Genomic DNA, 27,069 nt, shown 5'->3' with positions numbered 1-27,069 from the left:
TTCACACATTAGTCACACTAACAAGCTTGTTCTGCAGTATTTAAGGGCACATGTCATGCATACAAACTTACCCCACCTCACACAGTGGAACATGAACTCGGGCCTTGGGAGAGCCCAAATGAGCCCAAAGGGGGTCTGGCCCTCCAGCTGGTGCAGCCTTGCACAGACACAGTCCTGCTGCTACACCAGAGCTCTGAAACTTTGACTGATGCTGCAAAACTGGGAGAGCTGGCAAGGATCACCTTTTTATTTTCTTTTTCTTTTTTAAGGCATAGTAAAATTGATAAAGGACATAACAAACAGGGATGGGCTGCACCTTGGCAATGAAGTCTACTTTGCTTTCCTCATTCTCTCCCTCTGGCCCAGGGCAGGGTGGGGGCTCAGGGACCTCACCACTGCCATCACCTGTGGAGCTGCTGCTCTACCTCTGGGGAAATGTTCTGTTCTTCTTCCTCCCTCCCTCTCTCCTCTCCCCATACATCTTGTGAGCTGGGAACTACTCTGAAAAGTATGAGTCTGGGATACAAAAGAATCCTTTGAACAGCTCATTTATTTCCTTTTTTTCTTTTCTCTTTTTTTTTTTAAAAAAAACTCCACACTTGAATAGCATGCATTGTTCTGTGAATTATGTTTGGGAGTAATTCCATATACAAAGGCCTTTTCATTTAACTGGATCAGTCCTTTCATTGAATCACCCTTTGCCAATAGTAGCTCTAGGGCCTGATTCTTCTCTTATTTACCTGGTTGTTGACAAGCTGTGTAGGGACATACAATTCAGATTCACACCTGTACTGAGACCTGGCATTTTAAACAGGTGCATTTTTTACTCTGGTTTAGAAATAACCTCCTGCCACTCCCTCTTCTGGAGCACTGCTCCACCTCTCTGCACACATCTAAAAAGTACATTAGGCTCAATTTTTTTTTTTTTTAATTTCTTGTTCTGGAATTTATTACTGATAATGTGTCATCTCTGACCTATCACTGACCATACGTTTGATGAAAAATGTTAAAATTCACCTTTCAAAAATAAACATTAAAGCCCAGAGTTTGCACAGAGAGGTATTTAAATAATTCTCCATCTATTTGATATAATAAAATCTATAAAAAGAACTTAATGATAGTAAGAAAGTTCTGTTGGCCAGAATAAAACGATAACAACACAGTTTGGAAATTTAAAGGCAACAGATTTCTGATCTCATATTCATTACCTAGATGTAGATCCAGCACCTCTGAAATGAATAACCAGTACATCCTCTAAAAACACACCACCACCTCTTAAACCTCTGTGTTGTTTGTATATTTTGCAACACAGTTAAGCAGCTCCAGTCATAGGCATATCTGATTTTCTTAGCAAGGCACTTTGTCATCATTAACACACTTCACAGCTTTATAAAAGACAATGATTAAGCTCAGCAGAACTTTTAGACCAGCCTCACAATGCCAATTTGCAACTTTATATGCCATCTCATTTTGGCTCTACAATTTTCTCAACTTTTGCGTAAAAATCGCACATCCTCTAGTTGTACAAGTGTGTAAATACACACACAAATACATGTTGTAGTTAAAAAAGGTGCTGTGATTCTACTAGGACTAGTTAAAGGAGAAATTAATATACAGAAATAGACTTAGCTAAGCAGTTTCAGCCAGAAAATGTAAAAGTTATGAAGTCTCTGAGACGGGGGATAAAAATAGGAGCTTTATTTCCTCCTACTGAGTCTCTTTTATCCAAAGCCTTTATTTCCTATTTTAAGTAAAAGGCTGTACCTACTTTCTCAGATATCCTGTGTAGTAACACTTTCTGAAGCACGAATCCTGAGCCCTTGCAGGAAAGGCAGGTGCAGCAGTGGAAGCACACACTGAAGGAGGATGGAGGCATTCCAGGATGGTGTTAATAGAAAACTTAAGCCAAGAGTGCCAGATCTCCTCAGAAAGTGTGCTCCAGAATTAAAGAATATCAGAACCACCTGACAACCTCGCTGGCTGTCGTCATCATGTAAAAACATGTAAAAAATGGATCATCAAACTGTTCAGGGAGGAATGCCAGTAAATTGTATAAGGGCCAGGCTGGGGGACCACACCTCTCTCTCTTTGTGGTCAGCAGGTGCCATGCCATGCCAATCCCAGGCAGAATTCTCTGTTTTCCAGGGGCTGTGTGGCCATGCTGCAAATTTAGACTCCACATTAAGATGAGATGCCCATGAGCACTCCTGGTCACCTCCCCTCCACAGGAGCCCAAGGCCACTGGGTCCCTCTTCTCCCTGAAATGACCCCACTGGGCACAGCCTCGCTGACATCTGCACTGCAGGCAAGCTGGCTGCTCACCAAACAACCCCAAGCATTCCAGACTATGGGAACATCTGCTTGCACAAGGCAGAATAGAGCAGCTAAGAGGCTGATTTGAGTGCACAGCTAATTTGCTGTGTGCTGTGAACACAGGGCACTGCACAGCAATGTGTGAGAGTGTGAAGGGCAGAGAGCCCAGGGGAAGTGAGCACTACAGCATGGAGGAGCCCTTTATGTAATGGGTGGTACATGCTCTTTACTGAGAAAATTAACTGCCTTACACTTCTAAATGCATGAAACATTAATCCAAAAGAGTGCTGCTAAATTGTATATCCTGGGTCAGATCACTTTCACAAACTCCAGATGTCCCTATTTTAATGCTAAACCACTTGTGTAGATGTTTCTGCTTATTTCTAGGTAGGAGCTTACTCATTTCCTTCTGGAATGAGTCCAGCACTGCTTGAAACCTTCTCTTTCTCACAGAGTCTGTTCCAAGCGTGCATGTGCCAAGCAAGGCAGCACATCTTAAGCAAAAGAACATATTTAATCACTAGTTTCACAGATTTTAAATCCAAAATGGACAAATGGGATTGCTGAATCTGATCTTCCCAGTAACAGAGGCCAGAGATTTCCCTATGTGCTTCATGCATTAAGGCTACAACCAGTTCCATCTGAGCAGGCAAAATCACAGAATCACAGAATCATGGCATGTTTTGGGTTAGAAGAAGCCTTAAAGATTATCTTATCCCACTCCCCCTGCCATGGACAGGGAATCTTCCACTATGTCTTTCCAGAATGCCAGGAAAACATTCCAAAACATCCTTCCAGTACCTGCTTAGGAGGGAAGGGCACCATCCCTTGCCTTGATCATTTGCCTTTCATGAAAGCTCACAGTAAATCAAAACATTCAGGTCACTTCAGAACTTTGATATTGTCATAACCATCTGTGTATCTTCATTCCTGGGGCTGCCAGGCAGCCCTACAATTTAAGGTATCCTGGAGCAATTCCAGCCAGTAGTCTATTACATGATGGATTCAAAAACCCTCCTTACCCTGGGTTATGCAATGGTAATCATTCCCCAAATGGGTTCTGAAGTAGCAGAGAATTAGTTCTCTGCCTGCAGTAGAGAAAACTGCTCGTTACACTGATATTGTACACCCACAAATGTAACCCCCTCTTCCCCAGACACGTTACAGCACTTAAAAATACCCTAATGATCTGCTGCTCTGATTGTGTGCCTGTAGTAGATCACTGAATCATAGAAGAGACTGGAAAAGACCTTTAAGGTCACCAAGCCCAACCACTAACCCAGCACTACCACCATGTTCACCAATATACCATGTCCCCAAGGGCCATATCTACAGGTCTTCTTGAACACTTCCAGGGATGGCAACTCCACCACTGCCCTGGGCAGCCTGTGCCAGGGCTGAACAGCCCTTTCAGTGAAGAAATTTTCCCTAATTATACCTAAACCTCTCCTGGTACAACTTGAGGCCATTTTTTATCCTGTCACTTGTTACCTGGGGGAAGAGGCTGACACCCACCTCACTACAACCTCCTTTCAGGTGATTGTAGGGAGCAATAAGGTCTCCCCTGAGCCTCCTTTTTCTCAGGTTAATACAGATGTACTGCTACAACTAATTCTCCACCTAAAACTTCACTTTGACAAGTTTCAGCTTATCTAAGCATCGTTCAGTGTGCGTGCTCAACCAACTCCTCCTCTCACAACCCTCTCTAATATTAGTGACTGCTGTAGCCATAACCCAAAATAGTTTTAAGTCTTTCTTCCTCTTTCTTTCCAACACATAGCCTTGTCCAGATAGACTGTTTAAACTTTTTTGGGTACATGCTTGATAGCCACAATCAGACCAGACTTGCAGCCTTACCTTCTAAGGTAAGTCAGTAATTTTGTAACATAAATGTTATGGCTCTATGGAATTAATTGTGTCACTTAAATATAGTTTTACTGAAGATCCAGGGTATGCAACAGGTCAGATCTAAATTATGTATCATGAGTCCTGGACACAAAATGTACTGCAGGAGGATAAGTTTGCGGTGTCGGTTACCTGGCTGGGCACGTCCAACCCAGAGAAGTAATTCCATACTGGCCACCATTCATTACAGAGAAAAGCACCATTTTCACACCAATTATCAAGCTATTTTAAACAGGTAGCCTTGCTGGGAACAAGCAGACAGAAGCACATGAAGCAAAGACTGATTTTGGAGTGACAAATGGCAGATGTCGGGAATTCTGCAGTTCCACTGGCAGGCTGTGTCTGTCAGGCCCTTCTCCTCTGCTTTTTCTCCAAATTGATGCTTTCATTTTTTTACTCACCCAATTTTTTTTTTTTAAAAAGGGAAGTGGGATAGGTCTCTTGTCCTTAAGTGAATATCTCTCTACTGCATCATGGAACTGCCTGTTTTTGTATCTCCTCCCAAACCCCAAGCACTTCATGTAAGCACAAAGAGCAAGCATCAGACAGGAAATTATGACAGACATCACAAGAAAACAACTAAATGCATAGCTCAGGTGAGAATGTAAAGACAAAAGTTGGTTTCTTTCCTGAAGCTCACACCTAAGAAGTCATGAACTAAGAAGATATCAGATACTAACAGCTAGTTAATTTTATTAATGTTATTTTCATTAAAATCAGTCAGGCATTCAGAACAAGACTGCCTAGATTAAGTATTTACCTTGAACATTATTTTTCAAACACCATGATTTTCTGCAGGGTATAAGGCCAGGCTTGCAGGAATAACAGGAACCCAAAAAAGGAAGAAAGCACAAAATGATGTGTTTTTGCTCTGAGTAGTTTCAAAGATATGATGCACTTTCACCTCTTCCAGAACAAAGAAACAATCAAACTGCACATATCTTAGAGTAAGAAAAAAAGGGACTTGGGGGTTTTTTTGAGAGTACATGCCAGGGCAAGGAACTAAATTTTCATACATGTAAAGTAAGATGCCAGCAAAAAAAAAAAAAAAAAGTAGGATGTGCTGAGGGAGACAGGAGGTGATTATAAAATTGTATCTGATGCAAAGTACCAGTTTGGGAATTTCAACCTCTATGTCCATGTTAAACACCTCAAGTAGCCTCATTTTTCATCACCAGCACCCTCCTCCTTAGTTCCCTCTCTCCTGCATCATTGAATGACTGATCCATTTTTCCCACAGGGAAATTATACAGAATGCCAATTTGTTTGCTTTAACTTTTGCTCTAGTTCAGAAGTACCAGTTTGCATCACAGCTTGTTTTTATAGTGACCACAAATGCCAGGGAGTACCATGTATTTTTTCATTTTGGGTTTCTTCAGGTTGTCTCTTCGGCCACATAAACAGTATTCAGGCAGAGAAATTTAATTCCTAGTAAAATAAAAGGCAAATCCCTCCCCAAATGCAAGTCAGGCCAAAAAACTCTTGAAATTTTTGTGAATGCAAAGTGCTATCCTTTCTAGTTAGATGTCAGGAGTGTTTTAGGATCATTTGGTACCTGTCCCATAATCATCACAGCCCTTTTGAGGGAAAAAACCACAAGAGAGTTAATAACAATTAACAGCTTGAGAGTCTGTTAGAGACTGGAAATTCCTTTCATGGCTAAGAAGCAAAGATGCAGAGCAGTTTTGGGGGGGGGGTTGGCCTAATATTCCCACCTAATATTCAAGGGCTGTTCTGACAGTGATCCCAGGGGCCCTCTCTGAAGCCTCCAATATCTGCTCTGCAAAGCACTCACCAAAGCCCCTGACTCAGACTCCTGTGACAATTCTTGCAGAGTTCTCTTTCTATAATTCACATGCAAACAAGAATGAGCACATAGTGTTGTCTTGTTGCTTCACTTCTTGGCTGCAGAGTGATAACATCACCAGGCTGTATCTCTCTTAGTTTGAGTCTGGGGCTGCTTTCCTGCAGGGAGAGCTGGGCCTTTCTCATAATAAACAAAAGATTTATTTTCTTTTTCAGATTCATACAACAAAACTAACTCAAAGGCTGGATAACAGGAAATTTCATTGTTGAAGAAATTGATACTGCACTGATAAATGCAACAGTACAATGTTGCAGCAGAGAACTGACTTTCAGAGCATTTGTGAATCCTGGCTCACAGGCCACAAGCTTGGACTAAGCTGTTTCCCAGTTCCACTGAAATCCCATAGGATTAACATCAGGGCTTACTTTCTCAGGTCTTTTTGTCATGTGACTGTGCAGCACAAAGTAAGTTAGTGCAGAGAAGGAATAACTCAGCAAGTATCACGTAAGACTAAGGCAAAATAATTTCACTAGAGCACATCAAACCTTTACAACTGCCAAGTGAGTTTCTCAAAATGCACTTTCAAGGAAGTACAGAATATGAAAAAGGGGCCAGAAAAATACAGCAGCATCTCTGAAAATATCCCTGGGTGCTTGCAACCAGAGAGGGCTCTGACCAGGTTGTCTTGAGATCCAAACACAGTAGCAATTATGGTCCAAGCATATTTAATGACTGCTAACAGAACAGATAATGTGCCTGATAGCAGCTGGCCTTGCTGAGTGCATTACTGAAGTTCAGCTACCACAAACCCAAAAATTAAGGGAAGCAATGCGCTTTTTCAAGCCTTGGGCTTGGTAAGAACTGACAACAGCATGGTTTATACATCGATATACATATATACAAAGATATACATATATCTTTGCTCTTGTAATACGTGGTTTCTTCCATTTTCTATGATTGATAATAATAACAATCTTCATTTCTCTCTAAGTTAGTGTTTCCTAGCTCACTGCACTGAAGAGGCAGCCAAGGAATCAAGATAGATGAGGATTTCCTGTAGAGTCTAATTAAATAAATGTTTGCTGTGCCGTTTGTGGAGGCAGTAAGTTGTGAGTGTACACTGTGTCAAGGGGCTTTGTGTGATGAACGTTAATGATCAGTTCAGCACAGTGGTGAGAACAGTGAAATGAAATCTTCACCGTGAAAAACAGAAGCCCAACGTGTGCTTAATTTGTACTTTGCCACATCTGGTTGTCCATATGCTTCTGCAAATCCAAAAATGGATTCAGTCACCAATTAAGTCTGCTTTAGCAAAAAACCACTGTAAACTCCTAAACAGAAATCGGCTACGAGAAGTCAGTGTAGTTTAATGTCAAGGTGAATATAAATTTCCATTAAACCCCACTGGAGAAACTCCAAAGGACTAAACAGAGACACATAAAATTTTAAGGTGGTTGTCACAATTCCACTCTCCTACCTGCTAAGTAGCTACTGGATGTCAGAGAGGTGAGTTCTGCTGCTGCAAGGGAAAAGCTGCAGGGATATGGTATACAGGAGAGATATTTATTTGATGTGTCACAGTCCTCAAGCCTCAGTCTGAATTTTCATTTTTTTTAATATCGACTTAAAAAATTCAAATTATATTTAGATGTATTTACATTCTGCATGTTTATTTATATTCTATGTGTTTGTTTGCATTCTGTAAATAGAATAACCTTTAGTTCTCTTTAGAGAGTGAGAAAAGTGATTCCTAACAGTGGGTTTTGAAGGAATACACTTTGGACACCACACATAGGAAGTGGCTTGTTTGAACAGCTACTCAGGAACATCTTCAGGGCAGATGAGCAGTTCAGGCTTTAAAAGAAGTCACCTATGGCCATATAAACCAAATTATTTTTTTTACGTTTTTTTCTATTCTGAACACTGTAAAGTTTAAGTGGTGGAGGGTTTGTGCATAACAGTAACATTTTAAACTGTAATTTGAATTATTTTGTGCTGTTTCATACTTCACACTTACTGCTCTCATTGCCAGTTGTTTCTATGCATGCAAGCGTTCCTCTGATGTCCCATCACCATCAAACCTGTACGTTAATTGTTTTTATGTGCATCTTTTGCCGCAGTACAGGTGGGAAAATAAGCCTAGGGAGAAAAAAATATATAGGACAATGAGAAGAAAAAAATAAAGTAGTGAAACTGAAACCCTAAAACACTGATGGAAGTTCTCTTAAAAATCAAACCCCAGCCTTCCAATTCATCAGGACAGAGATCACTGAAATGAGTCACTTGCATCCATTACCGATCACCAACAGACCACAACACTACACACGGCCAACACTGGAAACTGGTTGGGCTTCGTCGCCGGTGACCATGCGGGGCCCGGGGATGCAGAACCTTCACCCCTGTTCACCGTGAGGAGCCGGGGGATGCAGAACCTTCACCCTTGTTCACTGTGTGGGGCCCGGGGATGCAGAACCTTCACCCCTTCTCACCGTGAGGAGCCGGGGGATGCAGAACCTTCACCCCTGTTCACCGTGCGGGGCCCGAGGATGCAGAACCTTCACCCCTGTTCACCGTGAGGAGCCGGGGGATGCAGGACCTTCACCCCTGTTCACCGTGAGGAGCCGGGGGATGCAGAACCTTCACCCCTTCTCACCGTGCGGGGCCCGGGGGATGCAGAACCTTCACCCCTGTTCACTGTGCGGGGCCCGAGGATGCAGAACCTTCACCCCTTCTCACCGTGAGGAGCCGGGGGATGCAGAACCTTCACCCCTGTTCACCGTGAGGGGCCCGGGGATGCAGAACCTTCACCCCTGTTCACCGTGAGGGGCCCGGGGATGCAGAACCTTCAAGGCGCGGATGCAGAATCCTCACCCACGGGGCCCATGGGCGCTGGCCCGGCTCCTCCTGCTCGGAAACCCCGCCGGCGGCGAGAGAGGGAGGGAGAAGAGAGGGAGGGAGGGGAGGGATTGAGGGAGAGGAGGCGGCCCCTCCGGCGGGATCCTCCCCGGGCGGTGTGGGGGAGACCAGCCCGGCTCCGGGAGCCGCCGCCTCCCTGGAAACTTTCTGCCCGCGGCCGGGCCCGCCCGGACAGGAGGGACCGCGATGGACTCGGGCAGCGAGACCCACGAGCTGAATGGGCAGGCGGAGGGCGCGGAGCCGGCGGCTGCCGAGAGGGTGAGGGCCGGGAACGGGGCCGGGAACGGGGCCGGGAACGGGGGGACCCGCGGCCGTGCCCGCCCCGGGGCTGCGGGAGTCCGGGCGGGAGGGCAGCCCCGGCGATCCATCGGTGCTTCTCGGTTGTTACTGTGTTTTGCCACGTCTGCCGTGGATTCGGCGCTGTTTGTGTGGGGAGGCCGCTGCTCGGGGCCCACCTGCCAAGGCAGGGCTGAGCGGAACGTCCCCGCCGGCCCCGGCAGGCAGAGCCGCTGCTCCGACACCTGCCAGCCCGAGGTCCCGGGTGTCTGTCCCCCCGAGGTCTCGGGTGTCTGTCCCCCCGAGGTCCCGGGTGTCTGTCCCCCCGAGGTCCCGGGTGTCTGTCCCCCCGAGGTCCCGGGTGTCTGTTCCCCCCAGGATCCGGGGTGTCTGTCCCCCCGAGGTCCCGGGTGTCTGTCCCCCCGAGGTCCCGGGTGTCTGTTCCCCCCAGGATCCGGGGTGTCTGTCCCCCCGAGGTCCCGGGTGTCTGTCCCCCCGAGGTCCCGGGTGTCTGTTCCCCCCCGGGTGTCTGTAACCCCAAGGTCCCAGGTGTCCTCCCTGGACGTCCTTGGAATCTGCCCGGATCTGGCCGAACCTGGAGGGGTTTCCCCCACCAAGTGACTTGGGAGAGGATGGTGAAAGTTACTCCGGGATATCCACACAGCAATAAGCAATTACAAAAGTAGGAGGAGTCGTTGAAGGGGTTGGGCCTGTATTTATTTAATTTAATTTTCCATACAGTAATTCAAATAAAAACAAGAAGTGAAGTACCCGACTCTTTAGTACTCCATGTAGTCAAAACATGACTGGAGATCCTCACTGGAAAGCATTCATCCCATATTCTGTTTATGTGTGAAGGATGTTTGCTGAGCATGCTACTTATCTGGAAAACCAGACTGGTAAAAGAGCATCTTTTATCTTGTTTTGGAAAGGACTAAACTCTACAGGCAGCTCTTATTCCAACCTAAGGCTCTGCCACATAGAAACCGTTGTACTAAACAACCTTCCGTGTCACTGGTAAAACTTTGTGGTTACAAACAGACTGGGCTCGTTGTGTAGCATATCTGTCCTTCCTCCCTTCCTCCCTCCGTCCCTGACAACCCCTTGGAGTCATGAATATCATACCAAGAAAACTAATAATCTGTTTTTAATAAATCCTGGAAATCCTACCTGAATTGAATCGGGGCTGGGATATACAGGTCAAACTGCTGGCCTGGAGTGGTTTCCTGTAAGCCTCTGACTTCTCAGCAGTCCTCTCATTTTTGTGACACAGTGTTGTGATTACATCACAAGTACTCGTGATAGGGTTTTTTCTTTTCGGTATGGTCTGCTCCAAGAATTTTTCTGAAACTTTCCTGTTTTACTTCATCTTGGGTTTCAAGCAATCATCATTTTGTTATGTCTTTCCCATCAAAACTCAAGTTCTCTGTGAGTGCCATATAAAGAATAAGCAGTGAGACGTGGTATTATATTGTTTTAAATGTATACAGTGGCACTTCAGAGAACTTTATAGAAACTTTTTTCATTTCCTCACACACGCACAATACATGCAAGGTAGAACAGATGGGGATAGATTTCTCAAAAACCAATCTATGAATAGGAGATACCTTAAAAAATCTGCCAAAATTCACAATTCACACAAACAAAAGAACACCCCAGCTCAGCTGCCAAGTAAACCTGGAGAGACCATCTGTAGGTGCCTAAATCTTGGAGTCAAAAGTGTGTGTCTTCTTTTAGGAATGGTCACAAACACCACAACATGGGCCACCCTGGTTTGCTCCTTGCCCACCCCACCACTTGTCCTCTCCTCAAAACAGGCTCTCCTGTACATCTTCACCACAAACCACTGCCTCCTCCTGCAGAAGAGCTGACACAAAATGCAGGTGTAGCTGTCTTACCTGCAAAGCAATTAAAGCACTCAAATTATTGAAAAAAGACCAGTTGAGCCCTCTGTAGTTCTGAATGAGTGGTCACACAGTGGTTTGATGTGGTTGGTTTTAACTCCATCATTAACTTGGATGACTGTTTTAGCAGCTGTCAAGCTTTTAGAAGCAAGAAATTCCTTGTTTCTGAGACTGGGCTGGCCTGGCACACCTCACTGACTAATGTGTGTAATTACAGCTGGCAGAAGTGTCTGCCTCTTCTGCAAAGGATCTGTTCACACAAATACAGATTGTAACTGTTTTTTCATCTTCCTCTAGTTGCTCTCCTTGTTCACGGTCCATATTGAAACACTCTAATCCACCGTGCCGTAAAATCTAGCTTAGTGTTTCCAAGATAACAGGACATTCTTGATGTAGGAGTTAAAGAACAGCTATGCAAGAGGTGAACAAGAATTGGATAGTAGAAATGAACAGCTTTAATCATGTCATTCCTAAAAACGTATTCAAGTCTGTATAGTAATTCAGAAGTAATTTGGTACGTGGCAGTTTCTTGGCATCACACTGCAAGTAACCAACCTGTAGGAACTTGAAATTATGTTCTAGAGCATTAGTCATATCAAACTGAATTTGGAGTATTTGATATACTGCAGATATTGATGCTGTTGGTGATAAGTTTTTGTTTGCCTGTTTTTTAAGTAGCCAGAGTAAACAAATAGTGTTTTAACCACACAAAGTAGGCAGCCCACAGCCCAGTTGTGAGAAATAGTACTGTAAGACCAAATGACTGGAATGAGCAGTAATAATGCAAGGCAGAAAAAAATCTACAGGAACAAACTTCTTTAAAATAGCTGTGGGAACAAGTTTAAGTTACTCCTTCATTTCAAAAAGTTAGTCATGAGGTGTGCTGGTTATATTTAAGTCATTTAATGGGTATTAATGAGAAGTATTCCTGGAACCAGTACAGCTTTAGGAAAACATCAGCAGACTGTACTTTTCTTTTTTTTAATATTAACTCTTTTAGCTCTCAGGAGTCAGCATGATTGCCACTTTTTTTTTATTTCCTGTAGTCATATTTCCATTTTCTGTTTGCTTAAGAAGTGATTTTTCTTAAGGACAGGGTTTTGAAGCTGTTAGAAAATCATGATGTCTGTGATATATGAGCACAGGTTGAGTTTTCCCCTTTTTTCTTGTATTTGCCTGCACCCACACCGTCCCAAGATGTGATTGCAGAAGTCTCATGAACTAGTTAGTGTTAAACTTGAATTGACATCTTGGATAGACATCTTCCACCTTTCCTTAAGGTGGAATTTGCATAGGAAATGGAACTGATGATTCAGTCCAGAGCCAGAGGTAGGTTTTTTTCTCTCTGAGTCAGTGCTAAGCTGAACAAGTGATCTAATGTTTTACTGAGGGGAAAAAACCATGAAATATCTTCTGAGGAGGTGTACAAAGGACCTAATCATCCATTACTTGACTGATATGGCTTAAATTATTTTTGGTGGGAGAGTATTTTTTTTCTTTTTAGAATATCTTCCCTGTTTTTCATAGATCAGCAAGATCTCTGAGATGGAGGGGAAGTCTGACTTCAGCGTGGCCACATATGGCCCTTTGCAATTTCAGTGTGTAGGTGATGGAGATGTGGACAGAAATTCCACATCTGTGAGGATTATTAAATATTAGTATAAAGTTACTAGTGCAGTTTTGTAACTTTAGGGTTGATCTTGGAAAAAATAAAAGTTCTTAAGTTGTGCTCTGTTTTAGTCCTGCATTATTCCTCTTATGTCTGATCCTTCTCTTTTTTGATTTAACTGGAATTTTTTCTGAACATGAAATTTCACCTCAAAGATCTGGAAAAGTTTGCCATGTGGTATTTCTCTTAAAGATGAATACTTCAAAACCTTAGCAAATTGCTTTTTAAACAAACAAAGGAAAAATTTAGCATCTTTTCAACAGTTCTGATTGGGAAGGCTATTGCAAAACACATCAGAATGGCTCTGCTTCACCTCTGCACAGCTCACGATTACATAGCAAGTTTCCATTGTTTTAAAATTCCAATTTGTCCCTGAACATCAGGTTTTCAGGAAGCTTGCTCCATGGCATTGCAAACCCAGAGGTCGTGCTGGTCCAGCCTCAGTTCAAATGGAGGCTGTTTTCCCATAAAATTGCAGTAATCACTAACCCAAAAGAGGAAGGGTTAGAGGGCAGGAAGGGTTAGAGCAGGCCAAAGACAATGAAGACTATTCCAGAGTAAATATAAACTGTATTCAAGACTAAATGCAACTGAAGGCAGAGAACTTTCTGACAGCTTCAGGAAGGTGTTATTAATTAGAAGCAAAGTTATTGGAGACCTTGTTTGGAATATGAAGTTAATAATCAGCAATATTTCTCCAATTATCCCATACAAAACTGTGGCTCTCCTGTATTTAATAAAGACATTCTACTGCATAATGGTTGAAAGTTAGAATACCATGGAAGTGTTGAGTGCTAATACTGAAGCAATATTAAAAAAAAAAAGTCTTTGTGTGTTTTCAGAACCCAGACATGAGACTCTGGGCCTGACATGCAAAACGTGTTGAGCTCTGGGTCCTGCAGCCGCAGCTGATCTTGATTAGCTGCAATTACAAATTGCAAATTAAAATCAAAGCAACCCAGGTTGTATTTCTGGCCTGTACTTTGCAGGTTTTGGTTCTAAGTATTCATTCCTCACCTTGCTAACTGCAAAATACTGCTTTGCTGGTGGGATTTAAGAAGAAAACGGGAACCAGTCTTGTACTGCTGCAAATGTGTGTTGACTTCCAAACAAGACCAGGACATTCAGTGTCCATAACAAATCTGACTCTTGAATTGGTGATTTCAAAGTCCTATTGGTTCAAGCAATACTTGCCTTTTACAGTTTTTGTGAGGCTTTAATTTTTGGTTTGGGGTTGGGTTTTTTTAGATTTTTCTTAAAACAGTCTCTTTAAGGGATCTCATATGTGGTGGGAGAAGCTGACTGAAGTACCTAGGAATATACCAGAAGAGAAGGAGTGAATCCTAAAACCTTGTATGCAAAATTCAAATGCTTTCTCTCCTTCTGCATTCATAGGGCAGAGAGACAGAAACAAACATAAGTTATAAATACAAATGAAAAATAAATGTCATTTTCTCCAGTTTTTTTTTTTCTCTGTGGATTACAGAAGACTGGCAGATCCAAAACCCCACCTTGTCTTCTCTGGACAGATTGAGAGGCACATTTTGGGAAGTTGGACAAGAAAAACAAATAACTTCTGGGCTTTCCTTTCTTTTTTTTTTTTTTTTGGTCAGACTTTCAGCATGTGGGTTTGACCCCTTCAACAGTCACTAGTGTTTGCTAGAGACTGTTGAACAAACGACTGCATAAATTTTGTCACAAGCAAGGATTTAAAGCTGTAATCCTTACTATAACAGTTACTGTATTTAGCAAAGATCCTTTATTATTTGTTTTCAAATGTTTCCATTTTCAGTGCTGTTTCCTTCCTGTTGAGTCACCAGGTGGGTCATAGCCCTGATTTATGAAACTCAGCACCTGAGGACATTTGCCTCAGAGCCACTTTTGTTTATTTTTTTAAAAAATGTAACAGTTAAATCCTTTCTGTATTTTGAAGGGACTCAGTTCTTCTGGGTGGACCATTGAAATGGGGAGTGAAGCAAAGCAGTGGCAGAGTCTGTGCCAACACAGTGAGACTGTAAACCCAGTACCATGCAGTCTTGGAGGAGAAGATTTGGTCCTACAGAACCAAAAAAGTGCCAGTTTCTGATGTGGCATCGTAGCTTTATCCTTGCAGAGTGCAGTGCTCTGGACAAGCAAACAGACCCAGAGAGGTACTGTCTGTGAGGACAGCACTGTGTCACTGGGAAAATAACCCTTCCACAGGATTCTTCCAGTCACAGAGCAGGAGAGGGAAGCTTTTCACTGCTCTCCTTTGTGGAACCGTGCACAGACCAGCACTGGTGGGGTGGTTGTGCTCAGAGGTGAAGCCTGGTGGCACAGGGGACCTGAGGGCAGGCTGGGACTGCAGGGAAGGCAGTTCCAGCCACACGTGGCTCTGTTTTCGCTCAGATTCCTTTGGAGACACCAACTGAAGGGCTCAGCTTGTCTGCACCGGGTAATTTGAATACTGAATGTGTGTAATGAGGTGTTTTGATTACACTGAGACTGAAGCAGGTCACGTGGAATACATACTGCTCTTTTGCCAAGTGGCACCTGCGGGAAAAGCCTCGCTTTACCTGCATCCTAGAAAATCTCCAGGCATTCCACTTTCCCTGCGGGTGATCAGGAGGTGCTGTTTGGTGCTGAGGGCTGCACGTGCTGCTACATGCTTGGAATCTCTCTGAAACCATAAAGCCACATCACAAAGTTCCCCTGTAATTTCTGTTGTGCACAACTGTCATTATCCTGAGGTTAAGGCAACGGCTCTTCTTTCATTGCCTGTCTATATATTGCTGTGGAACACGTAGTCTGGTCTTAAAAACTGCCTCTGTGGGACTGGCTGCATCACTTTCAATACCTTTGGCAGTGACCTTCAGCTTGATCCCAGAAGGCAAGGCTAATTTGCTTTTTTGTTTGTTTTGTTTTATGGTTTTCCAGCATGAGTCAGGAGGTCCCATTCCTCGGTCAGGGGAAGGGAAGTGACTGTTTCTGGGGCTTTCCTGATTACTGGTCCTTTTTCCTGGTGAAGGCCAGATGACAGGCTGAGAAAAAACTCTGACATTTCACTTCTGCATATGCCTGGTTCTGATGTTGAACTGGTCAGCTTTCAGGAGTGGTAGCTGAAAGCCTCTTAGCTGAGTAAAATGCCAGCTTTTAGATTCTAAACACAGTTAATAGCTGAGTTGTCATTCCAGGAATAAGAAGATTTTTCCTTAGTTGGCTTTAGCAGCTCCTTACCTTGAAAAGTCTCCATTTATTGGAGCCCAGAAGGGGCTCAGACCTTTGCAGTTCAAACACCAGAGCCTACTGTTTCCACCATATGGAAAATTAGCAAACAGCAAGGTCCTGAAAGTGCAGCAGTACATTTCCTCAGGGAAAATAAAATACTGTGTTCTGTTGTTTATGTAGAAACTGCCTTACATCATGGAGTCACAGATGTGACTGAAAGGGAGATGTCACCCAGACTATTTACTCTCTTGTATGGATAAAACATGTCAAATATGTTCACGTTCCTACATGGGGGGGAAACAAAGAAACCAGTCATCATGTTTTCACTGCAGTCCCCTTGCATTGGGATTAAGAGCTGATTCACATATTCCCTGGTAGTTTGTGCCTGTGACACACTGCAACCTTGCAGACCCAATAGAGATTTCAAAGTCAGTATTTTTGGCAAGAAGGAGTTAATTAGTTCCTAGACAAAGGAAAATTCTCCTCTATTATGTACTTGTGACAAAATAGAAATTAATTCTGTAGTGTACTGAGAACAGTCTTTTATAATCCCTGCCCAGAACTGGAATTCTGATGTTACACACATAATTCCTCATCCCCTCTTACTCTGCTGCCTCAGGTAGCTAAGAGCTAAATGTGTGTGTTTGGCTTTTTCCTGCACAATGAACAATGAAAAATGTTAGTCTGGATTTTTCTGTTGAGTCCTACCAGCATATATTCAATACTGCTTTCTTTCCCTAAGGGAAACTTGAACATCTGCACCTGGTTTAGTGCTTCTGGTGGATGATATGCAGGAATTATGGTATTTTTTCTGAAGCATCCAAATGCTGTGGTGGTATAATGGAGCAGGGGGGGTGTAAATAGGAGGCTCTTCTGGAGGAGAAAAAAGGGTGGCAAATGTGGGACAGATTCCCTAGCCAATCTGCATTTTTGGATTGTGGGATTTAGACAAAACCAAATGATTATCGAGTCATTCCTGGCTGAAGCTGGTATCCATCTCAGAGCCATTTTCTTCCCAGGAGCTTGGTCTCAGTGAAGAAGCCTCTGCGTGGAGCTGAGATTACACGACTGCTTCCCTTCACAGAAAAAACATTTGCTGCTGCCCCAGGTCGATTTACACTCAGTCAAATATTTAGGCTTATGGTGAATTACAGCATGTCTGGTGAAAATAGTTTGGTGTTTAAACACCCTGGAAAAACTGGCAATATGTGCATCAATATTTGCCCTATTTAAAAGGAGGCTTTTAGGTCTGGACTGTGGCAAGCCTGGCTTTGGAGTTGGAAATGTGATCGTTTTTAGTGCTGCTGGGAAGAGTAATTAGAGGGCGTCTTCTACATTTGAACTAACCTTCAAAGCCAGGCTTCCCTCACAGGATTTTCTGGCAAGTGGGAACACATTTGGCCAGTAAAAAGGTCTCTAGGAAGCAGGTTTGAAGAAGTCAGCTAGAATGAGCTTACTCTTCATATATTTGTCTATTATTTTTGAAAATAAAATCTCCAAGTAAGAGCAGAGAGAATGAAGTTCCTGCCCTATTCAGAGATTGCAGGGTCAAGAATCAGCTCCTCTTCCTTCCCCATGGAGTCAGGCAGGTAAGTCTAACCTAGTCACCCTAAAATGCTTCTAATCCATGGAGAAATAGGCACCTCTGGGAGACAAGCTGTCAAATTTCAAGTTGAGTCCCATGAGCCATCATCAGGAAACATTTATTTATCCCGCTGGTTAACTAGCCCTGGGTTTGCCCTGCAGTTGGTTTTTATTTTCCTGTTTGCTTGCAGAGCAACTTAAAGCAAACAACCCCCCAAAACAAACAAACAAACAAAACAAACAAACAAAACAAAACAAACAAAAACAAAAATACCAAAACCATCTGATGTGAAAATGGAAAAAGAAAAAGATTCCCTTGTAGCTGGGCAGTTCTTGGCAACCACGGATCATATGATTACAGTAAAGTGGAAAAACATCTGTATGTGGATGGCCCTGGATGGTGGCATGGAGGAGGAAGAAGCAGCAGGAAAAAGAGGGCAAGCAAAGCTCACACAGTGGCCAACTTCCACATCAATCCTCAAAATAAGACTTGTGAGTAATGAAGGAACTTTTTAGATGTGTGATGAGAGAAAGTGAATTTAATAAATCTGTATTTTTAAGTGTGCCTTCAGGAGTAAATTAGTCCCAGCGATCTGTTGTTTGCTGGATCGTATTACAGTGTTTTTTTCCCTCCCAACTTTTTGTCAGGGCAAACTTTTCAGCTTTTCTGATCTTTCCTTTTCCCACTGTTTAGACTGATCCTGCCAAAGGGCAGTACAGGCAGGCCCTGTTTTCTGCTCTCCTCTCAGCTGGGAGGAGGGTGGTAACAGCTGTCCACATGATCACAGAAATTAGTGCATGGGCCGAGGGGTCTCTCACTCACCACCAGTTAAGGGAGATGTGAATAATCATTCTTCTCTCCCAATTCCAGCACAGAAGGTTGCAGTTCTTTCAAAGGAACGGGCCCCTCAACATCAACCACTACGCCAACAAGAAGAGCGCGGCCGAGAGCATGTTGGACATCGCCCTGCTCATGGCCAACGCCTCCCAGCTGAAGGCTGTGATGGAGCAAGGACCTTCTTTCAACTTCTACATCCCCCTCATCGTTCTCATCAGTCTGTCACTCACACTGCAAATTATGGTGGGAGTGCTCCTGATATTCCTTGGTAGGTGGCCACGGCGAGAGCCATTGATGTGTTTTTCTTGCAGCTGTTGTGTTTGGAAGTCTTTACCTCAGAACTGATCAAAGTTAGAATCATAGAATCATTTGGGTTGGAAAAGGCCCCTAGGAACATTGAGTGCAGAAGTTAACTCTGCCCTGTCGTGTTCACCCTTAATCCCTGTACATGAACACCACCACTACACATCTTTTAGTTATCTCTGGGGATGGTGACTCAGCCACTTCCCTGAGCAGCCTGTTCAAATGCTTGACAACTCTTTCAAGGGAAAAAAATTTTCTTAAACATCCAAAAATATTGATTTTCTCTTGAAACCCTAGAAATAGTGCAACAAAGGCAGGAAGGACAGATTTATATGGAATCCTCTATTTTTAGCAATGTTCTTATTTCCCAGAGTATGAATGTTTTTCTCAGCAGAAAGCCTGAGGAGGAAGGAAAATGATGAAATATCATAAAAGAAACATCAGTAGGCCAGATAGGATCATGCAGCCTGCCCAGTTTCATAATACTGTTTCCAGCAAGACCTGTTACTTAATCTTATGACTGAAATATGTTTCTTCCATATAAAAAATTTACTGTGAATATGGAACTCTGAAAGAGAAGTGAAAGTCAAAATGCCCATTTTTGTGTTGGTGGGGCACGTTGTCTTCAGCTTGGCCGTGTTCCTGCAACCAAACTGCATCTACCATTCCCCAGCTGGAGATCCCAAATCTCTAAGTGGGGACTGGTAGAAATATACTTGTTATTGTTAATTTTCAAATCCATGTTAAACTGAAATTAAAAAGAAAAATAGGTTACTTGGAGCAGCGTTTCACCCGAAGAGCATATCTCATCTGTTATCCACATGAAGTCATAGTGACTTCAGTCCAGAAATTTGAAATGACACATGACATCAAAATACAGTGTGAGTATAATCCTGGAACTTGCTTGGGAAAGCCTTTTTACTTTCTGCCTAAGAAATGTGATGTGACACCATTAGCATATGCTGGAAATCACTCATTCAAGAGGATGAGTTCAAATAGGAGTTGTGTTAAATGTGTGCTTTGGGCATGTTGAATGAGACAGCTGTAGAATTAGTTCTCTGCTCCCTGCCTTCCCCTTCTCCCCTTTCTGTCATGTTGAATTACAGACCTTCACATTCCTAGAAATTCAGTGCAGTGGTTTTGCTGTTCTCAAAAACAGACATTTGATATTAACAGGTACAACACTGTGAGGCACAAGACACAGTATTTATCACTAAAAAATAGGTATTTTAAGTTAGTATTGCCAAATTGGTAGCACACTTATGTCCTGCACCCTCTGCCTTATTCTGTCAGGTAGAATATTGATCTAAGTAGCTGTAGAAACAGACTTATTTCTAAAAACAATGTCATTGCTGAGTGATCATGAATTACCCAAAAAAACCCAACTGAAACTCCACCAAGAGTGGAGACACAGCACTATTCTGGAAAACTGGGTTTTCTGTTTTGACCTTAAACAAGCCTTCAGTACCCTTCCTTGCTATCTTAACCTACTGTGGTATTTTCCCCCGTGCTCTTGTGATGCCAAATGCAAAAAGAATCCAGTGGCTCTTTGCAGAGTTGCTGAAAACCTGTGACATGAATGAGCAGCACCCAAAGCCCCAGACTATCCCTTTAGAGAGTCAGGCAAAGATTCCTATGGAAATCAGAGGAAATGTTGAACCACACTGTTCACTGAAATAAATGACATCTCCACTGGAAGGAAACAGCTGTGGATCCCTTCTGCTGGTGTTATGTGATCATTTCTTCTCATAACCTTTTTCAAATCTTGCTCTTTACTTTAATGAGTGCAATAAGTCCAGTGTAAATGAAATGTGAGAGATGACACGTGGGTGCCACCTTTGGCATCCCTGTCAGTCCTTCACTGTTCTGCTTTTTTAATCACAGCTGAAAAAGCAAGGTTCTGTTCAAGGAGAAAGTTCCTGGGGATCCAGGATATGCATCTTGTAATATTGATAAGTAGCTGATGTAGCTTTTTTCTTTCTTACAAAAGAGACAGAATACAGCTGTCTCTGCATTTGGTAGGGTTGGTGCAAAAGCAAAATCCAGGTCTTGGCTCAGAGGAGATTCCAGAAAGGGACTGGAAAAAAACAACCTGTTGATACTGGGAGAGGTGGGAAGAGAGTCATGGAAAAATTAGCAAAATACGTGGATGTTCCTCAAGGCATCTCCCTGGTGGTTGTTTCAGCAGCCTTTGAGGCTATAAACAAGTTCCCTCTCTTTTTGTTGGGCAACAATTTCTCAGTGTGTGCTGAGCTATTGCTTTTTAGTGCTTGTTTCTGCAAGACATTGCCAAAATGGCTTAAGTGCTGTCAGTTTTATCTTTGTCACATTGAGAGTGACAAAGCCCTTGGCTTGTGGTGACACCCTCTTGGACCAGTGCTGTCCTGCTGAGGTCAAAGGAGAGGAAGAAGACAGGAAGAGAGGAAATAGGACATGAAGGTACAAAGATACAGGCATCAGAGTGAGAACTTGCTTTTCCCAATGTATATTTGGCCTACAGGAACAGTTTGCCACAAAATTCTGCCTCTACAATCTCCAAACAAAAGTCTGTGCCACCATGCAGTTTCTTTCCTTGAGACAGGTTTTATCCTGGGAGCTACTAGTTCTCACAGTTTCTACGGGGGGTTAAAAGCTTTTCCTCCTTCAAAAGAGCCTTTTACAAAAACAATGTGAGAAATGTTCAGCAAACTTGTCCTTGAAAGTGATTTGGTGATCTTAACTTTTTGGAAGAAAAGCAAAGAATGTCTTGAAATAGTTTCAGTAGCATGAAATCATAGTAATCTAATCCCACTATAATAAAATACTTAAAGAATAACTGTTCTTAAGAACATTTTCACAAACACCCTCATCTTAAGCACTGTAATTACGAAGATAGGATTACTGCAATTCTGCTTCAAAATTTAGAGCTCTTCCTAAACTAACAACATTACTTGTCTTCTCTGACCCTCCTTTGGACAAAGGGACAGCTCTGAAAGTGTCAGCTTGCCTTTCAGCATGACTTCTTTTAACTTGCATGACAGGTTAGGCCATTATTACCTCTCCTTTTTAAACCAACCATCTGAAATGCCTTTTTTTTCCACATTTCAGAATTAATTTTTCCATTTCATTTATTCTGCTTCATTCACATGGCAGTTACTAGAGTCCCTCAAGGTCCTGGTGGGATGCAAACATCCATGTACCTCCAGATGCTTTACAGACCTGTAAACTCACTTCAAGGTTGAGGTACTACTGAGGCTAAATTATTTCATGCCTACAGAGGTGTGCAGGAGCTTCTCAGACAGTTCCCCCCCACTGTTCTTCACTGCTTTGCCTGGCCTGTGATGTTTGACTACACTACTTTAGCAAACAGGACTTGAACAGGTGCCCAGAATTCCTTGAAACCAGAACAAGCATTAGGCTTCCAAATTAGGGACACCAGATGAACCTGGCTTTTAGTATTTCAGCATCGTGAGTGTGTTTGCCACCACTCAACTGCTGCCACAAGCAAGGGAGTCTGTGGTTTAGCTCTGCAGTGTTGGCAGGGTCATTGAGTCACACAAATAACAAAGTTGATCTCCTGCAGTAGAGTCATATAAGCTGCACATCTGTGTATGTGCCTGTCAGAAGGAGCTCTAAGTTTTATTTATGTTGCTGCAAAAACTTGTCAGGTATAGACTTTCTCTTGCAGACACAAGCTCCAGTGACCTATGCAAAACCCATTCTCAAAACTTGTTCCAGGGTTCCTCTTCACTCATTCTACCAGCATCAAAGAAATGTAGCTGAGGGTCTGAGCTGCAGAGCCCTTACTGTGAGTGAACAGTGGAAAATCTTGGGTATTCACATGATGTTTTAGTGGCTGTTTGCTGTTTGGGCAAAGTTTGGACTTGATGATCTTGGAGGTCTTTTCCAGCCTTAGTGATTCTAAGACATCAGGCAAGCACCTCAGACTTCTCACTGTCCTGTACCAAGCCTATTATCAGCCCAGTGTAACTAATTTGTATGTTTTCACAAGGCCTGGAATCAAAATTTACACTAAATTAATGCTATCTCCCTTGTGTGATCCTCCCTCACTCCCATTAAAAGTTCAAGCAAAAAGCAACTGCAAGAAACAAAGGAAAATGTTTACACAGCTGATGCTCTCTGTAGGAAGGGCTGCAGCTACACTGCTCCAACATCTCCCTCTGTTTAACAGAGAGAGAGCCCTTGCTTTCTAAAAACAGAGCCAGGGCAAAAGCAGAGAGCACAAGGGAGTACAAGCTGGGGAAGAGCACCAGCACAGAAAAAAAATCCAGCAGTGGTAAAGAGATTTGTAGCATTTTAATGGTGGGAAATTTAGCTTCATCCTGTCAGGGCTTCAAAACTTCATATATTCAAGACTGAAATAATTTTTAAATGCTTAAAGCCTGCTACAAAGCTAGGCTTCAAAAGATCAAGAGTTCAGAAGATTCCTAGTAATGTTAGTGCATCCATTACTTCCTATGTGCCTCCACAGAGATTAGATGCTAATTACTGGAAGTTAATAGGCTCCTTGTTGTTACAGACCTTCCCCTTAGCATTTTTACTGACACTGCAGAATATCTGACTTCCCTTTTAAATATGACTGATGCAAATAGCTCAGCATAAGAGAAATCCTTGAACTACATCAGTATGAAGACTTTTATTCTGGATTTTGAAATATTCATCTCACTAACCTTTTTTTTTTTTCTCCTCTCTCTTTGAAGTAAAATATGACCTTAACAACCCTGCAAAACATGGAAAGCTGGATTTCCTCAACAACCTTGCAACTGGACTAGTATTCATTATAGTAGTTGTGAATATTTTTATCACTGCCTTTGGAGTGCAGAAACCAATTGCTGATTCAGCACCAAAACAATAAGTACCAGGTGAGTGTGGTCTCCCTGCACCATAAGGTAGCAGGGCATGGCATCCAGGAATGCAGGGCACACTGGGGCATGGCTTTAGGCCTTGCCTATACAGTTCTAGTCCCTGCAGGTAACTGAGTTCACTTCACATTAATGCAGAAGCAGCTGGGAACTGGTAAATGATGAGAGTGTTTGTAAATGTGGAGTTCAAAAGTTGATGGCAACCTCACCCTGTCAGGGGCCCCTTGCCTGTGCCAGGATAGGAAGTGTGAGGATTGCCCTGCCTCAGGCACTCCTTTTCCTCACTGCTGACTAAGACAATAAGGGAAAAAGTGTTGTTTGGCTTTCTCCAAATGCCTCTCCTTTCTTTAGGGAAGGTTTGAATCCAGTCTGTCCCGAGCACTGAAGACTTAATCTGTTTCCAAGTAGCCAGGGCTATTAAGTCTGACATGTAACACTGCATGTCCTGGAACCCTCAGTTCCTCTGCGCATACTGTGGCTGTTCTGTCCTCCCAAGGGCTGGGCTCTGCTTTGGGGGAGACTCAGCCCCCAAAAATGAGCCCTATCACTTTACACATGGCCATTTAGAACAAGATTGTTGCTCTACCTTCACTGTCAGCTGAAGCACTAATCCCAGAATTGCACTGGCCAAGCCAAGGGAGCTGAATGAAGAATTATTGGAATTTTAGCTGCCTTCACAGGGCAAAACACACAGAATGGCCAGGAACAGAGGCAGAGACGAGAATCTGAGATAGGCATAAGGAAATAGCAGTGGTTTTGTGCCATGCCTGGCTGCTTAGCTGGCACTGGCTGGCAAGGAGGTGCTCTTGACAGCATTTGTGTTGGAGCTTCTCATCTACTGTTCCTTCTGCTCTCCACAAACTATCAACCCAAAGGGTTTTGTGGCTTCATCATGACTGGGATTGTGAAGTGCCTAGCTAGAAAGCCAGGTTAAATGAGAAACATTGCTGCAGCGTCTCTGAGATTGTCATGAGAGCATGAAACACAGTTCAGTGTCTCAGTAAAGAAGAAACAGTAGCTGGTTTATGTAAACTCAGGTAGAGGCAAGACCAGAGGATGTGTAAAGCAAGTTTTTCTATGTACCAAACCACCAGCTGTGGGCTCCTGCCTTCATGCTCTCAAACGTGCCCTAATAAAACAACCAACCTGGTGTCCAGGACCTGTGGACCTTTTTGCTCCAGACTTGTTAAATGTAAAAGTTCTGTATTGCTTTGGAACATTACAGCTGTTGTTTGCTCATCTGTGCATGTTGCCCTTGCTAAAAACACCTGGTCATCTGAATGTAACTTGAAAAAATGGGTGGTTTTCAGTCTGGTGCCACAGTCTTCTCAAAACCCTGAGAGAGGTGGGTGGCCACCATTTTCTGGCCTCACCTTTGCTGTTATGCACTCTTTTCCACAGAAACTCAATTCCCCCTTTAAAGTAAATGTGTCGTTTGTTGTAATTCATGTATCACTAATATCTCAGTATCTTTGCATTACAGAGACCTGGAGCATTCATTCCAGATGCCATTTGCACTTGAGCCAGTTACACCTGGACACAGTGGGGAAGACAAAATTATCTGAAGGAGCTGGACACACTGAGCAGCCTTCTCAAGTTTCCAACAACCAATACGTTTGTGTACCTAAAATTTTCCCTTCTGTTAATATTTAAACTGTTTGGAATCTAGGAAAAGGTTGATTTTGCCCCAAGGACAGTGCTTTTCTGCAATATTGGCATTTCAATCTCTGTAGGAACTCATTCTTTTTCAGAGAAGTGACATAAGCTCATCGAACAAGGAAATATCCTCTGGTAGCACTTCACAGGACTTTTCTTTTTATGTGCCTTTGGTTTTTGTGGCAATTTGTCATTTCCACCATGGTAAGAAACGTCAGGCCTTGGATTCTGGCATGGCCACATTGTCCTTTATTTCGCAGCTTGGCACCAAGCCCATGTACTCTGTAGCCCAGCTCTTTCTTTGCAGAGTGCAAAGGTAACTGTGCCTCGTTTTCCTTTTTTATTCTACTCTAGCTAAAGGAAAGATGAGACAAACAGAAACAATCAGCTCTCTTTTGTCCAGTTTTGTTCACAGGTACTCATTTGTCTTGTTTCTTCATCTCTGGACACACTTAAAGTTTCCTGTCCTTCGTGCAGACACACAAATAACCTAATTGTTAATAGTTTCTTGCTATGAACTGCTATTCCCTGTATTCTGTGCATTGTATGTATTTCATGGAATCACAGAATGGTTCAGGGTGGGTGGGACCTTGAAGATTATCTTGTTCCACCCCCTGCCATGGGCAGGGACACCTTCCACTAGCCCAGGTTGCTCCAAGCCCCGTCCAACCTGGCCTTGGACACTTCCAGGGATGGGGCAGCCACAGCTTCTCTGGGCAACCTGGGCAAGGGCCTCACCACCCTCATTGTAAAAAACTTCTTTCTTATATCAAATTTCTGGAAACCCTGTTAGAAGCAGCACCTTTTCTAGGCTCAACTGGAAAACTGGAGGATTGAGGGTGAACTGTACCTGTAAACTGGTCCCAAGTGCCTGTCAGCAATTCAAGTGGCAAAATGAAAGAAGTTTGTCTCTCCATGGCTGAATTTTCCCTCTTCCCATCATTGATTGCTGCAATTTTGTTACTCTTATGAATTTATGGCTGAAAGCATAAGTAATTTTTAAATTTTTATTTTTAATTATATATATATATAGAGAGAAATATCTTCTAGTTCTTACCTGCTGGCTCAGGGACTGATACTTTTTCTAAATACACTATTGCTAGTAATGGTGTGTGTTACAACAAAAACATTTCAGTCATTTTATTTCATCTGCAATCAGAAAAATTCAACTTTTCTAGGTTGTGCTTATGTGTAGATGCAGATTTGTACTAATCCATTTCCTTACCATTAATTTTCAAATGCTCCCTTGCACATAGGAATGGAAGTTTGACTTCCATGTGTTCATTTCATTTACAGTTTTTATTGCTCACATTTCTCTTTGGTTATGTCTCAAGGCTCACTGATGTACAAGATCTTCATGTACATGTTCTGTAAGAATTGCTAACAGAAAACAAATCAGAAACTTGTGTGATGAGTAATGGAATTATTTTTAATTTTTTTAATTTGTCTTTTGTTGCTTCATTTCCATTGTAACATGTATTTAACCAGCATCTGGCAGTCAATGTTTTAATTGTGTGTGCTGTACCAGTTTAAACATAGCTCAGAACAAGTTCTGAATGAGGCATTTAGAACCATTTCCTGTATTAATGTTTTTACAAACCAGCCAACTGTTGAAGGACTGTTTATCCCTGCCTGTGCTGTCACACTGTTGATGCTGCAGTGCAGAGAATTCACTGCCCACAGAGCAGTGCTGAAAGTCTGAAAGCCTTTCTTTTGAAGGAAATAAGTGACTGTAGGCAGAGCCCTTCCAGTATGAAATTTACCTGTAGCTCAACACTGGGCAGTAATGTTGATAAGATTCTTGGCTGTATCACCTTTTCTACTTTCAG

General features: G+C 42.8%; 1 protein-coding gene across 1 annotated transcript; it reads left to right on the top strand.

The window, feature by feature from the left end:
- The first annotated feature begins 8,983 nt into the window (after positions 1 to 8,983).
- NINJ1 (ninjurin 1) lies at positions 8,984 to 26,730 on the top strand. Its single transcript, XM_051793332.1, has 4 exons — positions 8,984 to 9,199; positions 18,453 to 18,687; positions 23,423 to 23,584; positions 25,068 to 26,730. Exons 1-3 carry the CDS (start codon positions 9,128 to 9,130, stop codon positions 23,575 to 23,577), a joined length of 462 nt encoding a protein of 153 aa, XP_051649292.1. The 5' UTR covers positions 8,984 to 9,127; the 3' UTR covers positions 23,578 to 23,584; positions 25,068 to 26,730.
- The last annotated feature ends 339 nt before the right edge of the window (positions 26,731 to 27,069 follow it).

The sequence above is a fragment of the Manacus candei genome, unplaced genomic scaffold, assembly GCF_025592945.1.
Source record: "Manacus candei isolate 608988 ecotype Guabito, Panama unplaced genomic scaffold, ASM2559294v1 h1tg000036l, whole genome shotgun sequence".
Classification (NCBI taxonomy): domain Eukaryota; kingdom Metazoa; phylum Chordata; class Aves; order Passeriformes; family Pipridae; genus Manacus; species Manacus candei.
The sequence above is the reverse complement of the archived record's forward strand: the minus strand, read 5'-3'. Positions and strand labels throughout refer to the sequence as shown.